The sequence below is a fragment of the Dryas octopetala genome, chromosome 6 (assembly GCF_963921425.1).
Source record: "Dryas octopetala chromosome 6, drDryOcto1.1, whole genome shotgun sequence".
In the NCBI taxonomy this organism is placed as follows: Eukaryota; Viridiplantae; Streptophyta; class Magnoliopsida; order Rosales; family Rosaceae; genus Dryas; species Dryas octopetala.
In genome coordinates this window covers 13194442-13208238 of record NC_141371.1, presented here as the reverse complement: position 1 = coordinate 13208238, position 13797 = coordinate 13194442, and the positions used below count along the sequence as shown (strand labels likewise).

Here is a 13797-nt window from a genome sequence, read left to right as displayed (position 1 = left end):
CAGTTCATTTGCAGTTTCAGAAACTGCAAAAAATTCACTTGTAATTCCAGAAACTGCAGTTTCAGTTCACTGTAAACTGCATAAACTACAGTTTTTTATGCAGTTTCAGAAACTGCAGAAAACTGCAGTTCTAGAAACTGCAGAAAAATGCAAAAAACTGCAGTTTGACTTAAAATGGCATAAATGCATAAAGAGAGAAGATGAACGTGAAGAGAGAAGAAAGAGAAAGACAAAAAGGAAATAAAATGGCAATTGACCAGATTTCAAGATAAGCCAGCTAGCTGCAACTTACCTTGTTATTAAAAAAAACTAATTGGTGCACTAGAGAGTAAAAACAATAAGTAAAAGGTACCTTAGAGTAATTAATTCTTAATAATATTATAAACATTAAATAAAAATATATTTTTTTTTAATTCGGGGCTGGTTTGGAGATGGGTGTTGCAATACCATCCCTGCCTATATCTGATCGGGTATTTTTTTTTTAAATTCTCAAATCCATTCCCATACGTACCCAGATTGTCTCTATATCTGCCCCATTCGATTCAGGTAACCACGAGTGCCCAAACCTACGATTTTTTTTGCCATCCCTACAGAAAACTCATATAAAGAGACAAAACCAACTTATATAGGAACAAGAGGTTCGACCTTGAGTAGAGTTCTTTTAATTCACCATATCCTAAACCTTGCTACAATGCACTTTTGATTACTTTAATTGAGTCAGACGAGGAAGATTGTGAAGTCAAAGCTTAGGCTTGTTGACCAAATGCTAAATCATTAATTATTAGAGAATAATTAATGTTATCTTATTAATTAAAATAAACTATTAATAGTCCGTAATTTTAAATCCCATAACCTCCCAAAAAATTTGCCTAAACCTTCACCCATCTAGAAACTCTTTCGAAACCCCTTATAACTTATAATCCTAAATTACTCTTTTGATGCACGTTGACATCATTGTAACTAAATTTTGCTGAAATTGATTTTTTCTGAAACTATTTTTTTGCTAAAACTCAATATTTCGCTAAAACTAAAATCGAACACTGAAACTGAATTTCATGAATTAAATTACACTGAAAATGAATTTCAAAAATTCAATTACACTAAATTAGAGAATTTAGTTATGAATTCATTTACTGAAACTGAATTAAGTGATAAATTAACTCACTAAAACTAAATTCAGTTTAACTAAATTCTTGAAACTGAATTAATAGCCAAAGTCCATATCATCCTTCATTCTCACATGCGTCGTCAAGTACGCAACAACCATCGTTCATATTTGCTACTTAAAAATAGTTTAATTACAGTTTAATTACACTGTCACACTGCTTAAAAATTCTATTACACCTAAAATAAAATTCTATTTCACCTATACACTGAATAAAATAATTAGATAGTTACAAAGCATTGGGCATTTTTTTAATTACAACTAAAACTCAACAAAAATCTTCAGTATTTCAATCCTCAAATCTTCAAATCTTTAAATTGTAATTGAAAGTGAACAATAAAACAATTTCAATCGAAAGGGCATGAAACAGAACACTATAGTCAAAGCAACATACATGTTCAAACTAAAACTGAATACGAACCGAAACTGAATATGAACTGAAACTGAATATGAATTGAAATTTTTTTTAAAGCATATAATCAGAGAACAACAACAAAACATATCACTATAATCAAAGCAACATACCTATTCAAACTGAAATTGAATACGAACTGAAACTGAATATGAACTGACACTTTCTCTAAAGCATATAATCAAAGACCAACAACAAAACAACAAGGAATCTGATTCTCACAGTATGTTTTCTTATCCGTTCTACAATATTTGTTAATATGGTCATATGGTTTATTAATAATAAGTTAATCATCTTATTATTAATAGAATATCTTATATAGCTAAAGCCTAAAACAACTCTCACAAATTGCAAACATTAATTAATTAATTTGCTGATCCAAATAACTGCATCAAAATTTGTAAAACCACCATCACATGTTTCTTTTTCCTTACCATTTAGCTAGATTGATATAGTGAAGAAAATGTTCATCATGTAGCTTATATGATTATTTAGAGATCAGCTAGAACTATTTGATCTATTCCTTTTCTTTGTTTTTTTTTTCTCTTGTAAAGATTAGGTTCATAAAGTGAACATCAATAACAACACCATAATACAAACCAAAAGGCACATATATACAAATACAAAACGAAGACAACCAAAATGCAAATTAAAAAATGCTCAGATCATGAAAACGTAAAATTACATTAACAATCAGATCCAAAAGACATAAAATTTGAGGAACATGGAGAGAGGAAAAACAGAGAGAGAAAGAGAAAAGGCACTGACAGGTATGGAGGCATTCAAAGATGGTAGTGGCCTGACTGAAGAGCTTTTTGCAGAGAGGATGACGCCAGAATTTTAAGCATTCAGAGATGCTTGGGGCAGACTATCCTAAAGCTGTTGTATTGATTATCGATTAATTACTCGCAAATGCACTAATCAATTGTAGTAAAGCTAATGCAAGAGCGAGATCGTACCCACAGAGAATTGTTTAAAGAAAATTATTACTACTACTTATACTTTGCAATAAACACTAGTTATAAAACATAAATTAAAATGGTTGATTTTGAGTTTGTGAAGAATGCAAAGTAAATAAGAAAGTAAAGTGACGAGTAAATATTTGAACAATGATAAAAGCGAGTGATGAAAGAGAGAGAGAGAGAGAGAGACGAAGTTGATGGTGGTGGTCTCGCTGGCAACCGTCGCCACACACGCCGGCGATAGTCGTGCGTGGAGGAGAGAGCAGAGAGAACAGAGAGAACAGAGAGGGTGCATGAATGAGAGAGAGAGAGAGAAAGAGAGAGAGAGAGAGACTGATTATGAATAACTAGCTAGGGTTATAATAGGAATATTTTTATTTTTTTAAAAAAAGGTCAAATCTAATTGAGTGTTAGTTGACCAGGGGGTTTTGAGAGAGTTTAAGTGACTACTAGGGGGTTTTGAATCAGTTTTATTAAGGGTATGTAGGTTTTGAAATAACTAAGCTCTAAATAGGGGGTTATAGTTTACTAAAGGGAAAATTTGAGGGAAATGACTTCAACTTGTGTGTCGCAGTTAGATTAGGACTCTTTATTCAAAAGTGCATCTGTCAGGATTATTACTTCACTTAAACGTCAAATGAGGCTATTCCGTTAAATCCATTAACATTTTCTGTTAAAAATATTAAAATATTATTTTTCACTATTAAAATATTTATAAAAATTAAAAAAATAACACTAAAATATGAAAATTAATAAAAAAAAACTAAAAGAAGAAAAAATAAAAACAAATTAAAGAAGAAGAAATATTATAATTGTTAAAGGAAAAAATAAATATAAATATTTTTTTGTATTTTTTCTTCTTCCAGTTTTTTCATTTTTATTAATTTTAGTCTTTTAGTGTTATTTTTTTTATTAATTTTAAGTCCAAATCAAATGGCCGAAAAAGCTCATGATAAGATGACCCATTTACAAAAATACGGTGATAAGCCAATCCACTTTAATGAGTCGTATGCTTCCGTTTTCTTTTTTTTTTTTTTTTTTTTTAAATAGCCATGGTTCAATAGTGTGAAAGAGTGACTATCTGGAACTGCATTAAATTAATACTTATAGATATATATATATTTTTTTACATAAATATGTCAAAAATTAATAAAACTAACATAAAACACAAAATTCAAACTTCTAGAGTCAATGACCATGATAGACATTATTGAACAATTGCAATCTGTCCAGTACGCAAAAAATTTAAAATAAACAACACACCAAGTGCTCTACAGGGGGTGCCGAGTGTTTAGCATTGTAAAAAACACACCTCCCAGTTATAACACAAGTTCATTTATCATTTTTCAAGTAAAAAGATGATCTTTTTATAATTGTAACCTTTAGGTGGTTTGATTTATTTAAAATCGTTTACTTAAAAAAGATCCATATGTTTATAAAATATGTAGTTTCAACCTGCCTTTTATTATTATACGTGTTTTACCAACCAACTATTAAATTTTCTTTTCAAAAAAAATTGTAAGTTTGACTCATTCGTGCTTTCGTGTTATGTTCATGCCGGCCCATACAACTAAGGCCTAGGACCAACATGGCCTGTGACTCATTCGTACCGTGCCTCAATTGGATGTGTTGGTGCATACAATACTGTTCTATCTTTCTTTAATTTTGCAGGCACCAGAAATCATAGATGATGACAACTGAGTTCTACATTAATTTTGGGAATACGCTTGAATGCCAACCCTTCAATGGGATTCCAACTCCCATAAATTATTTAAGACAGTTCATTTATTTTATGATTGAGTGCCTGAAAGAAAATAAAAAAGGAGGTAGCAATTCCAACCAATAGAATATAAGACAGTTCATTTATTTTATGATTGAGTCCATGTAAGAATATTTCAACCACAAAAAAAAAAAAAAAAAAAAACAAGGCCAATTGATCTTTCAAGCACACCATCAAAGAGTTTCTTCGTGAAGTTACCCAAATGCAATTACCTGTATCACCATAACCCCTGCCTTAATTACAAGCAGAGGAAAACAACAGAGAGTAACAGTCACTGGTCTTAACAGACCCCTTTCTTCTCTGCAGATCAGTTTTTCATCTTTCATTTACTACATTACAAACTTGCACCCTCACCCTCACATTGCAAGACCAAAATTTCAAAATTGAGTTGGAATATTCAGCGCTGAAAGCTCTAACCAACTCTGTAATTCTCACATAGCGCCAATTTACTACAAAACCAGAATGTGAGAAAAATTAGAGAGTCAAAAATTATATATTAACTTTTGTAGGAAATCTTTGCTCCACTAGAAAGAAGAATCATACCAGGTCAAGCCTCGCAAACCCACAAACACTGTCAACCACTTCAACCATAAAATCTCTGCCCCTACAGAAAACTGTCACAGTACCAGCATCAGCACCTCCAGGTCCTCCATGATCAACAAACCTGGAACAACTACCACTCCACCCAACATTCACAGCCACCTCTAAAGACAAGAAGCACCAACATGATAAAATACATACACAAAAAGGATAATAGATAACATTTATAAGACAAGGCCGAAATGCGAAAAAATGAGATATTAAAAAAATCATATATTAACTTTTTGGGAACATCATAGCTCCACTAGAAAGAAAAACCATCCCAGGTCAAGACTGATCTTGCATCCCGCCCATACCCACAAGCACTGTCAAACACTTTAACCATAAAACCTCCCCCCGCAACAACTGTCACTGCATCAGCACCAGCACCAGCACAATCAACAAACCTGGAACATCTACTACTCCACCCAACGTTTACAGCCACCTACAAATTATATATGATAGAATACATGATGGATAATAGATGTCATATTGAAGACATCCATAGTTGTCAAAGGTGAACCAGTTTCAACGTTCATTATGATAGTAAGAAGGATCCGTTTCAATTTCAAAAGATGCAAATTAACTTCATTATGCTTTTTTTATCAATGGCAACAAAGCAGGATCTACATTATCCTTAGACAATAAGTCAACTATCAATTCCGTCGTTGATGTATCTGCAGAGAAACCCCTCTCCACCATTTCATGAATAAGTCCCACTACCCTTAATGTCTCATTATTGTTCAAAAACCCTCGGATAATTGTGTTATACGTGCAACCATTCGGAGAACAGCCTTTCCCTTTCATTTGTGCAAGCAACTTCTCTGCTTCATTTATTAGGCCCCTGTTACAAAATCCACTAATCATTATATTATATGTCCACACATCAGGTTCAAATCCCTTTGATGATAAACTGCAAAAGAGATCCCTCGCAGATTCAAATTTTCCAGCTTTGCACAAACCTTCAATTAGAATATTGTAAATCACAATATTCATATCCAACTTCTTGCCTTCTATCTCTGTAAACAATTCTATTGCCATAGAAAGTCGTTGGTTTTTACAAAGGCCATCTAGTAAAACAGCATAAGTTCGAACATTTGGAAGTTGGCCACAAGCTTGCATCTTAGAGAGCAAGTTTTGAGCATCTTGTAATCTCCCCACTTTGCAAAAACCATCGATAAGAGTGTTATAAGTAATGGTATTTGGAACCAGTCCCTTACGAGACATTTCCTCATAAAGCATCATGGCGTCTTTGATCTTTTTATGCTTGCAATATCCGTTTATCAATATGTTATAACTATGAGCATCAAAAATGGCACCCTTGCTATGCATTAGATCAAAAACTCGTTTTGCTTCCTTCAATTCTCCTCGCAAGCAGTAACCATCCATAAGCGAACTGTAAATAACCGTATTAGGTTCAATATCTCTTTGAATCATAATTTCAACCACACTGTTTGCTTCCACAGCTTTCCCCTCCTTACAAAGTGTATCTACTAAGACATTGAAGGTGTGTACATCTGGAAAGATTTTTTTACTCACCATTTCCTTCAATAATCTCGTAGCTTCTTCCCACTCTCCTAATTTGCAAACTCCATCAATCAAAGAGGTGTATGTAACAACATCTGGGACAATACCCCTACTAATCATTTCTGAGAAGAGGTTCAATGCATCAGCAACTAGTGTGTCTTTACAAAGACTGTCAATGATCGTGCTATAGACAACTACGTTAGGTTTACAGCCTTCTTGTTCCATCTTCCTAAGCAATTGAATAGCCGCGCCATTGTTACCCATTTTACAAAAAGCGTTAATTAATGTATTATATGTAACCACATTGGGCTTACAACCGCCCTCCACCATATTTCTGTACAGTCCTGCTGCCTCAGCAACTCTACCCGCAAGAAGAAAGCCATTGATTAGAGTGGTGAAGGTCGTGACATCTGGTTCAAAGCCAAATTTGAAGAATTTTCCCAAGACAGATAAGCTATAGCCCATTTGTTTCAAATGACAAAAACAATTGATGACAATAGTAAGAGTATAAATATCAGGTGCAATTCCCAACAGACACATTTGTTTGTACAAAGAGATGACTGCCGAATAATGTTTCAATTTGGCAAGTTGACCCATAATTTGATTGAAACGGACAACCGAAGGCAGAGGACGCATTTGAAGCATGGTATTGAACAAATTGAAAGCATCGTGGAGATTAGTGGGTTTGGGTTGGGGGTTTGTAGATTTTGTTGGGTTTGAGGATTGAGAATGAAACAAGGCAAAGTAATTGTTGAAGAAAAGAAGATGAGTAGAGTAGTGAAGACAAGGCAAAGGAATACCTCTGTGTCTGTTGCAAGAAGAAGAAGCACTTCTCCACATCGTCGTCTTCAGCATCTCGGAGCCCACGGTCAGAGAAAGCTGGGAACAAAGCTCCCGATCAAGTGTCTGTTAACGAATAAAGGCTGTGCGCTAGCCAATAGTGTTGAAACCCCACGGCGTTGGAGTGGTAAATATTATGGTGGTGGGCTAAACCGCTAAAGTGTATTAAAAATTTAAAACCCACCGGAATCCTCTAGTGGCGTATATGTAAGGTGGCATTAGCCTCATTTTCTTGTAGTGTCTAAATTTAAAATGCTATACAATAAAACTAAACTTCATTTCCTTTTATTCGATGTCTCATATTCTCATATATGTATATATATATATATTGTGATCAACCAAAAGGAAAATGTCTCATATATTGTTGATGGCCCAATACAACTATTAGTTGTTCAGTAATTGAGATAAAAAGGTCCAAAACACTATGCATAAGTTAGGCGCAGAGGGATTTGAATTTTTTGTTGCGTTTCTTTTCCTTGTGTTAATTCTAACTAATGTATATAGGATATAAGAAAAAGAGATAATTAGACTTAGATTCTTTAGAAAAACAGTTTTTAGATAGATACCGGAGGTGTTTTAAAATTTATAAAAAAATCTTTTTAATTCATAATAATTTATAAGAAATTTTTTTTAATTCATAATAAAGTCATTTTAATTTATAAGAAAATCCTTTTAATTCATAATAAAGTCATTCTCCGATTTGAAGGGTATTTCCCTTTTAGGATGTGGAGTGGGCTTTGTAGATGTTGCATATTAAGTTTTAACTCCGAGATTTTGGGCGGAGTCCAAAATCTTGGAGTTAAAACCTAACATAAAGCCCTCAAAGAAAAAAAATAAAAGGACTTCAGTAAAAACTCTAAATCACTACCGGTCTTAGTCTAAGTAAGACTTATAAAATGGACTGGACTCTAAATCTCCCTAAGAAAAATTACAGTTTAGTCTTTCTAACATTTCTTATTTAGAAAAAAACTTTATGACTTTTTTTTTTCAAATAATGTTTTTATTTTTTTAAAATAAAGTCTTTTGACCATTGCCTTGTGGCCCTTGTCAAAAAAATATATTATTATTTTTTATATTTTTTGAGGGTATAGGGTACATGTTAACCTCGTATCTTCCTAGAGTTTATAATGAGGTTTGTGGAGGTTGCATGTTAGGTTTCAACTCTGAGATTTTGGGCAGTCATAGTTAAAACCTAATATAAAGCCGACAAATCAGGGTTTGCCGAAGAAGTAAAAATGTACTGCTGAACACTCGAAAATGGCCACAGCTCAACGCCCGGTATGTGTGGAAAAATAGAAAATAATGGACCGATATTATGTAACATGGAATGGTTACAATATTATTTGATTTTAGTTATAATTTTAAAAGTCATAATGCTTTATTCAGTAAATTATAAAATTAAAAAACCTAAATGGAAGTCTCCCTAAAATATATAAGAAAATTACCAAATCAAGTTTGGCAATGCTTTTAAAAGGAGAGCGCTTTCAAGTAATAAAAAACGCTTTTGTTTGCATTTGACAAAATAAATTAAAAGCGTTTTTGAGTTATATAAACACTTAAGCGCTTCATGGAAAAACACTTTGGTTTATAGATGCTTTCTCAAAAAATGCTTCCAAGTATATTTGCAAACACTATGATATTTTTTTTTTAATATTTATATGCTTCTAACAAAAGCGCTTCCAATAAAAACGCTATTGGACAAAAACGCTTCCAATAAAAACGCTACTGGACAAAAACGCTTCCTACATAAGCCCTAAGTCATCACTAATCAATAAAAAATCTTTAAGGTTTTTTATTTTTATTTTTATTTTATTTTGTTTTTAATCAAAGATTAATAAGGAAAGAGATTTTAGTAAAGTAGAAAAACAATGTACATAGGAAAAATTCGAGTAAAATGACATGACATTACACCAATACGCAGTTGAGGATGCGACATTCAAAGTGTTCCAATTAAGGACTCCACTTTCATTTACGGTTCAATCAAGGACTTTCCGTTAACTCTGTTATAACATCCGTTAAAAATTGATCATGTGCCACGCACATGACCAATTTTTAGGGGTAAATGTGTAAAAGTGTCTATTCTTCTAAAAAATAATTTAAAAAATAAAACTAAATAATTACAAAAAATAAAACTAAACTAATTAAAAAAATAGAAAAAAAATTAAACTTAAAAAACTAAACTCATCACCTAGCCCCTCCCCCTTAATCCCACCCACCCTCAGCCTATGCAAAGACTTTTTTTTTTTTTTTTTTCAAATGAGGTGTACGCCTCTGATACCCATTCTCATCCTATTTTATAACAGAGTTGACGGAAAGTCTTTAATTGAACCGTAAGTGAAAGTTGAATCCTTAATTGGAACACTTTGAATGTCTCATCTTCAACTACGAATGAGTGTTAATGTCACGTCATTTTGCTCGAATTTTCCCTAAATATATATATATTTTAACATAAAATATGTTGTTATAAAATAAAAAGTAAAAACTAAAATGGGCCTTCGCGTGAGTGGGTTTTTGATGGTGGGGTGGGTATTAAATAATTTACAAGAAAGTGTGCCCACCCGCATTAAATAATTTAGTATGGATGTTTGAGAAGTTTGTACCTTGTTGACGTTTTATAATTTGCGTGCTGTTTATGATTTTTATAGATCCTTGGAAGTGTTGTTTCTAGGTCTGTTAAATGTTGTATTTCTTTGTTGCTTTCGTAATCCTCTGTTGTAAAGTCGGTTACCATTCCTTAGTACTGGTGTATTCTACTGTTCTTACATCATATTTATTATAGCATTCCAAAAATGCTATAAAAAATAATTTCTTATTTATTACAGCATTTTCAAAATATTGTGAAACACTAGTTCTAACATTATTGGTGGCATCCATCTGTGTCTCCTAACATTTAAAATTGTGTTCATACCTTCTAAAATGATCAGGAATGTCATCAAATTGATAACAAAGATATTAATGAAAATGACAACAAAACAAGCTGGTGGCGGTGGGAGCATACATCAGGAATGTCATCAAATTCATTACCCTTTGTAGACCATACTATGCATTACCCTTTGCTCATTTTCTTGATCGGAGAAAGTTCACAATACAAATTTCACCAAAGATAATACCGAAAATTAAGACAGTATTGAAAATACTTGAGATTGCGGGTGAAAAGGCATTTTGAACTAAATCGACTAACTGAGCCATTTGATGTATTTCATATAGTACTCCACTCAATATGGCCAAGAAGCTTTTAAATAACATTTTAATCGTCATTTAAATGAGCATGTCATTTACTTCACTTGTACTTCATTTGAAAATCTCTAATCCTTTTAATCTTTTTGGTCCCTCCATCATTTTCTATGTAATAGAAGTGACATATTATCACAGAATTTTTTTTCATTTCAAACACAGAGTCCGAAGAAAATACAAGGTTACAGTGGAAAGTGTAAAATAAACTTACATATTAACTTTTCAGGGATATCTTTGTTCCATTCGAAGGAAGAACCATACGAGGTCAAGCCTCGTACCAGGTCCTCGCATACCCATAAGCACTGTGAACCACTTGGACCATAAAACCTCTACCAACACAACAAACTATTATTGCACCACCACCACCACCACAATCAACCAACCTGCAACAACCACCACACCAACAAACTTTCACACCCAGCTCTAAAGACCAGAAGAATCTACATGATAAGAGACATAAATTTCACATAACATATGGACCGACATCTATCGTTGTTAAAAGTGCAGTAGTTTCAAAGTTTATTGTGATAATGAGGAGGATCTGAAAAAACTTTGAATTTTCAAAGATGCAAATAAACTCATGTTATCAATGCCAACAAAGCAGGATCTACATTATCCTTAGACAATAAATCAACTATCAATTCCAACGTTGATGCATCTGCAGAGAAACCCCTTTCCACCATTTCTTGAATAAGTCCCGTCGCCCTTAATGCCTCATTGTTATTTACAACCCCTCGGATAATTGTGTTATACGTGCAACCATTTGGAGAACAGCCTTTCCCTTTCATTTGTGCAAGCAACTTCTCTGCTTCATTTATTAGGCCCCTCTTACAAAATCCTTTAATCATTATATTATATGTCCTCACATTAGGTTGAAGTCCCTTTGATGATAAACCACGAAAGAGATCCCATGCAGATTCAAGTTTTCCAGCTTTGCACAAACCTTCAATTAGAATATTGTAAATCACAATATCCATATCCAACTTCTTGCCTTCTATCTCTCTAAACAATTCTATTGCCATAGAAAGTCGTTGGTTTTTACAAAGGCCATCCAGTAAAACAGCATAAGTTTGGACATTTGGAAGTTGGCCACAAGCTTGCATCTTAGAGAGCAAGTTTTGAGCATCTTGTGTTCTCCCCACTTTGCAAAAACCATCCATAACAGTGGTATAAGTAATGGTATTGGGAACCACTCCCTTACGAGACATTTCTTCAAAAAGCATCAAGGCCTCTTCCATGTTTTTATGCTTGCAATATCCATTTATTAATATGGTATAACTATGAGCATTAACAATGGCATCCTTGCTACACATTAGATCAAAAACTTTTTTTGCCTTGTCCATTTCTCCGCGCAAGCAGTAACCATCCATAAGCGAAGTGTATGTAACCGTATTAGGTTCAATATCTCTTTCAATCATCATTTCAACCACACTTTCTGCTTCCACAGCTTTCCCCTCCTTACAAAGTGTATTTACTAAGACATTGTAGGTGCGTACATTTGGAAAGATTTTTTTACTCACCATTTCCTTCAACAATCTCGTAGCTTCTTCCCACTTGCCTAATTTGCAAACTCCATCAATCAAAGAGGTGTATGTAACAACATCTGGGACAATACCGGTACTAATCATTTCTGAGAAGAGGTTCAATGCATCAGCAACTAGCGTGTCTTTACAAAGACTGTCAATGATGGTGTTATAGACAACTACGTTAGGTTTACAGCCTTCTTGTTCCATCTTCCTAAGCAATTGAATAGCTGGACCATTATTCCCCATTTTGCAAAATGCGTTTATTAAAGTAATAAATGTGACCACATCGGGCTTACAACCTCCCTCCACCATATTTCTGTACAGCCCTGCTGCCTCTGAAACTCTATACTCAAGAAGAAAGCCCTTGATTAGAGTGTTGAAGGTCGTGACATCTGGTTCAAAACCAAATTTAAAGAATTTTCCCAACACCGATAAACTACAACCCATTTGGTTCAGATGACTAAAACAATTAATGATAATGTTTAGAGTATAAACATCAGGTGCAATTCCCAACAGGCACATTTGGTTATTCAAAGATATGACCGCTGAATAATGTTTCAATTTTGCAACTTGACCCATAATTTGATTGAAACGGACAACCGAAGGCAGAGGACGCATTTGAAGCATGGTATTGAACAAATTGAAAGCATCGTGGAGATTAGTGGGTTTGGGTTGGGGGTTTGTAGATTTTGTTGGGTTTGAGGATTGAGAATGAAACAAGGCAAAGTAATTGTTGAAGAAAAGAAGATGAGTAGAGTAGTGAAGACAAGGCAAAGGAATACCTCTGTGTCTGTTGCAAGAAGAAGAAGCACTTCTCCACATCGTCGTCTTCAGCATCTTAGAGGCCCTACGGTCAGAGAAAGCTGGGAACAAAGCTGAAGTGGTTTTGGAATGCGTGTTGGAAGAAGCAAGTTAAGCAACCGTTTGAGGAGTGCATGAACTAATGGATCTCGGTTTGGACTAGTCGGTGGGCTTGAAGGTGGACTAGTGGGTGGGCCTGCAAGCCCAATTTCCAGCCCACCCACTAGTGGCTGGGTTTGGAGGCTGCTGGGCGGACGTCCAAAATCCTCTCAATTTAAGGCTTTATCTTGAAAGAAATCACAAATTTCCAAAAAAGCCTGTGCCCATTGGTCAGGTTCTGGTTCAGTAAACTGCAAATGCAGATTTACAGAAAACTAGGAATGGCTTTGGGGATGGGTGGGGATGGATATGCAACATTCATATCCATTGTTCAATTCGAGGATTCCCCGTACTCATATTCGCGGGAAATGGGATCCCTATTCCCGAATTCACTACATTAGTTAAAAAATTTTATTTTTTATTATTAACAAATAAATTTTACTTTAAATGCACGTGATATAGCTAAAGAAAAAAACAATCATACTTAACCAAAAGGAAATTATAGTCCAAAACTAGTTATATATATTTTTATATTGGTAATATAAAATATGAGCAGCGTTCTAGAATTAACTAGTTAGTAAGATAATACAATGATAACCATCATTTTGAGTCTACTACACAATGTAATCACATGATTTGAACTGTTTATTTTTTAGGTTCACATTCAAAGATCATTTTCGCAAAAAATTAACAAAATCGAAAATTATTTAGTCAACTATTAATAAGCTAATTGTGCTCATGTAAATGGACAAACACAAGTTTTTCTATAAAACATGAAATGATTGTAATGATAATCAAATGACTAAATAATTTCTGATTTGATTGATTTTTTGCAAGGGTGATCTTTAATTGAAGACCTAAAATATAAACGG

The 13797-nt window shown here is 33.8% G+C and overlaps 2 protein-coding genes across 2 annotated transcripts; both read right to left on the bottom strand.

The window, feature by feature from the left end:
- Nucleotides 1–5489: 5489 nt before the first annotated feature.
- On the bottom strand, nt 5490–7280 carry LOC147282546 (uncharacterized). The gene has a single exon (XM_086246688.1). It carries the CDS (start codon nt 7278–7280, stop codon nt 5490–5492), a length of 1791 nt encoding a protein of 596 aa, XP_086102814.1.
- A 3641-nt stretch (nt 7281–10921) lies between these two features.
- LOC147282545 (uncharacterized) lies at nt 10922–12755 on the bottom strand. The gene has a single exon (XM_086246689.1). The coding sequence runs from the start codon at nt 12650–12652 to the stop codon at nt 11078–11080; it is 1575 nt and encodes a 524-aa protein (XP_086102815.1). The 5' UTR covers nt 12653–12755; the 3' UTR covers nt 10922–11077.
- Nucleotides 12756–13797: the final 1042 nt, after the last annotated feature.